This window comes from Parasteatoda tepidariorum, chromosome 3, assembly GCF_982258835.1.
Source record: "Parasteatoda tepidariorum strain Cologne lab strain chromosome 3, Ptep-v5.0, whole genome shotgun sequence".
Taxonomy (NCBI): domain Eukaryota; kingdom Metazoa; phylum Arthropoda; class Arachnida; order Araneae; family Theridiidae; genus Parasteatoda; species Parasteatoda tepidariorum.
In genome coordinates this window covers 116,563,120-116,567,382 of record NC_141757.1, presented here as the reverse complement: position 1 = coordinate 116,567,382, position 4,263 = coordinate 116,563,120, and the positions used below count along the sequence as shown (strand labels likewise).

Here is a 4,263-nt window from a genome sequence, read left to right as displayed (position 1 = left end):
ATTATTTTCTGATCTTATAGTTGCCCGAATAATTGAAATAAGAAAAGTTTTGCCAGTACTTCCTGGTGCATCTAAGAAATATAAACCACAACTATTATTAGATGTTGCATTTATAATTGTGTTCATTGTTCTAATGCTGTTCGTTGTTCTAATACCATTTTCGGCAGATTAATTCGAACAAATGTTTGTAATTCATTAACATCGAAGTGCGTTTCTCGTTGTATATCATGATCGAAAATGTCATTACCAGATCTATTTGGAGCAATCATTCTCAATTCTGTCAGTGATTTGTTGGCTATTGTCAAACATACATTCTCAATTAAAAGCAATGCTTCATTGTATATATTTGATGTAAATTGAGTGTTGGGATTAGCATTTATTCTATGCGCGATGTAAAATGTCTTAACTCATATAGTCTTTATATTTTTCCCAAAGATCCTTTGGATTAGCCGGAAAACATGTAGTTAGTATGATGGAAAATAGTCTAAGTATCTGCTGTGGTTGAGCTGTATTAGAAACATCAGCGAGTGAAATATCCCAATGAGCATCGTTTTCTAAGAGACTTAATTTCTGGCAAGCCTCTCGAAATGTAGCAGACACATGGCCATTGACTGTTTTTAATTCTTGGAAAGATGTTGGTCCACGAACTACCTGCATATTTAAAGGCAATAATAATCTTAATTAATAATAATCTTAAGTAAAAGCATTCTGCGTTATTTGGATGTACGGTGTACAGACGACCCAATGCATCTGTGTAATATAAGTTTAAGTGTCCTTGTACTGCTCTACCTTGTTTACGACGCTGAAATTTTCTTCATGATGTATTCCACGTAAAATAAGTTGGTACTTCAGAGTACAGTAGCGTCCTTGCAAAGGTATCATTTCTATATAATGTGAAAAATTCAGTTAATGTTGTTGGCGGTGGTGACATTAATCTTGCACGTTCATTTTCTGATGTAAAATACACACGCTGTCCATTTTCAAGATGTACTGCTAAATGAACAACCGTTGGATATCGCTGATGAATGGAAAATGATAAAATACGCCATACAGCCTCATTGCTACTTATGTAGCGTCCCAGTTGATATTGGGTGACTTCATCGTTAGAAGCAGTTGTATTTTCCACTGCATACACTGCCATATCGCTTCCTTTGATTACATATTTGCAAATATATTTTATTGCTTTCACTGAATTGCAGTGCTCAACATTTATTCGTGCGTTATACGTTTTTAGTAGTAATGGAGAATATGGTACTACCCAACGATTATCAACATCAATAGTATTGTTGAATACTTTTAGTTTAATGGATTTTCCACCATCTTCGGTAGATCGTCGTCGATATAGTGGATATCCATCATTGCCTGTAATAATTTCAGCAAGTAAGTCTCTAGGATACCGCTTTGTACACTTTCCATCTGACCTGCACGGTGAATTATTATTATTTAGTGAGCGACATGGACCATGAATCATATTTTTTGAGACAATATCGTGCAAATCTTTATCAATTTCAATGTCTGGTATTTCTGCAGAGATGATTTCATCAATTCTGTTAGGTGTTATCTTTTCCATCATCCATATTAAGATATGCGCATGTGGTAAACCTCTTTTTTGCCATTCAATGGAATACATCCAACAGCGCGTCTCTCCAAATACATGGTGTTTGACAATAAAATTTATTAAAGATTTTAATTTTCGTTTAAATACACACGCAGAAATATCATGACGATCTGATAGTGATTGTCCTGTTAACAAAAGTTCCTTTATTTCATCCCATGCTGGGTTGCATGTAAATGTGACAAAAAAATCTGGACGACCATATGCACGTGCATACGTCATTGCACCTTGTGCATATTCATGCATGTGTCTTGGGCTACCTGTATATGTGGATGGTAAAATGACCATTTTTCCAAATTCACTGAGATTGCCATCATTTACAACTGCATCACGTAAATGTATGTACTCTTCAGAACGCAATTTGACTTGATTTAGTCGTATGTAGAGGAGTCTTTCACTTTCTACTTTTGCATACATGTCAACAATGTATTGATGAAATAACTGTCTACATTTCAACATATGATTATCAGCATTCTCACGAATCATCGTTCGATATGTATAATAATGCATAGTACTAACCTTTTTGTTTATGTCCACATTAGCTGTAGGATTTCTCATATTAATACTAAAATGATATCCATCCTCTCCTTGCCAAAATAGAATGGGATATTGTTATGCATCATATGAACGATGCGTTTTTAATACTTTCTGGACGTCACCATTTCTACGATGAAGAATTATGTCGCGAGAATTAAATTCTTCACCAACTATGACAATTGCCACTTCATCGATCGTTGGTGCGTTGAATTGTTTTCGATGTTGACCAATAGGTGTTTTATCTGCCTTTATTATTACTTTGTAATCATCAGATGGTATTTGTTCAATGGCGGCTTTAAATAATTTAATTAATTCATTATGTTGTTCAAACAAATTTTGTAATTTAGCGAGAATCTCTCGTTTAGTACTCATATTCAGTTGACACCATCTGTTGATTTGTTCGTCAGTATTTCCCATAAAATATATCTGAAGATATTTGTGATCAGCATTTAGCAAAGGTAGTAGTGATCCATCATGGGGATAAATTTGCCCTTGTGCTTTAAATGTTGTCATATAATTTGCGCTAACGATATTCGTTGCTCTGAAGGATGTCATTTGGAAGCATGAATTGTACTTGCGTATATTTTTCAAAAAATTTTTGATTGACTTGTTTCACCTGATACTAAAGTTAATAATGGTTCAGGTACCGACCGGCCTGTGTAGGGGGCAGGGAACTGTCCTTGCATCAGAAAAGTTCTGGGTTCGAATCCCGGACAAGGCATGGATGTTTCTTTCTCTCAATCTGTGTTCTATGTCCTTTCTCCTTTGTGTGTGAAAGTGACCCGCCCTATAAACGGGTTGTGGTAGTGTGACGTGGGCGACGCTGCTCCACCGCCGTCCCTTCGCCACAGGTGCCCACTGGGTAACGAAAAGAGAGTTAGCAGTTCTGGCACTTTCTGTGGCCAATGGACAATAGTTCCAAGTGCCCGCCATTAAAAAAAAATAATGGTTCAGGTGGGGAACGCAAGTCTGGTAACTTTACTTTTCCACCTGCACAGCACATACCTGGTGCTTCATTTTTAAATTTTTGAGCAGCACAATACGTACACTTTTTATCTATTTTTCCAATAATTACACTTGGATGAAGACAGCAATTGTAATGGGGATTGTAATTGAAACCACATAAATTCAAATCAGTATGTATCGTTCGTCTTGTCTGTGTCCGGCGTATTCGATTCCTTTGCTGCCTTGCTTGCCTCTGTTCACTTGTTTCTAATGTTCGAGCAAAAGCAGTGTGATCTCGATCTCTTTCTTGCCTATTTTTTCTCTGCTCACTTGTTTCTGAAGTTCGTTCTTCGCTTCTCCTTTTTGCTTGATTTGTAGATCGATCAATGGCACTTCGCTTTGGTGGCATAATTGAGGGGTTAAATAAAACGTATTTTCAAAAAATATTAATAATTTTCACGTATCAATAATTTATTCTGGTATTAATAATTGCAAAAGTTTTTTGACATCTTAAAAAACTACCTACAAACGTATTACATCCTATAAAAAATAATAGAAGTTGCCATCTTCAGTCATTGTAAAGTAGGAATAATACAGAATATGATATCACGCGAATAATACAAATTATAACAACAATACAAACAATCTAGCAAATATTACATTACGTCATACTTCTAAGCTGAATTTCAAACAACATTACTAATTAAATGTTATTTTGATATTTTTTGAATGAAATTTTCTTTTGCCTTGATATTTATGAAACAGTTTTCACAATACTAAATCTATTCTCAATGATTTTACTTGCTTGTGCTCACCTGACATAAAGAAACTTGCGCGAATTATAATTAAATATTAAAGTATATGTAATTTACTTTTCTAAATTAATAGAGCTATAAGATAGAAAATATCACTGTTGTTATCTTCAAGATATTTGAAAACTTAATCGCTTATAGCAAAATTTTAAAAAATGGCTAACTTTTTACCAATCAGAAAATTTCATTTCAATTTTTGTTCATGCCGCTGGAACGGCTTTTCGCAGAATGTTCTAATGGCGACAGTGACCTCCCTCGTGCTTTGAACTATCTGTCTTGCAAGTTTCATAGCATTTGGTCGGTTGGTTTAGGAGTCTGTAAAGGACAGACATACAGACACACATTCATTTTTAT

At 35.0% G+C, this 4,263-nt stretch overlaps 1 protein-coding gene across 1 annotated transcript; it reads right to left on the bottom strand.

The window, feature by feature from the left end:
• Positions 1-814: 814 nt before the first annotated feature.
• LOC107455675 (uncharacterized) lies at positions 815-2,173 on the bottom strand. The gene has a single exon (XM_016073314.2). The coding sequence runs from the start codon at positions 2,171-2,173 to the stop codon at positions 815-817; it is 1,359 nt and encodes a 452-aa protein (XP_015928800.2).
• Between the last annotated feature and the right edge of the window lie 2,090 nt (positions 2,174-4,263).

Bases quoted from the DNA above. Each gene is read 5' to 3' on its own strand.
- LOC107455675 (XM_016073314.2), bottom strand. From the start codon at position 2,173: ATGAGAAATCCTACAGCTAATGTGGACATAAACAAAAAGGTTAGTACT.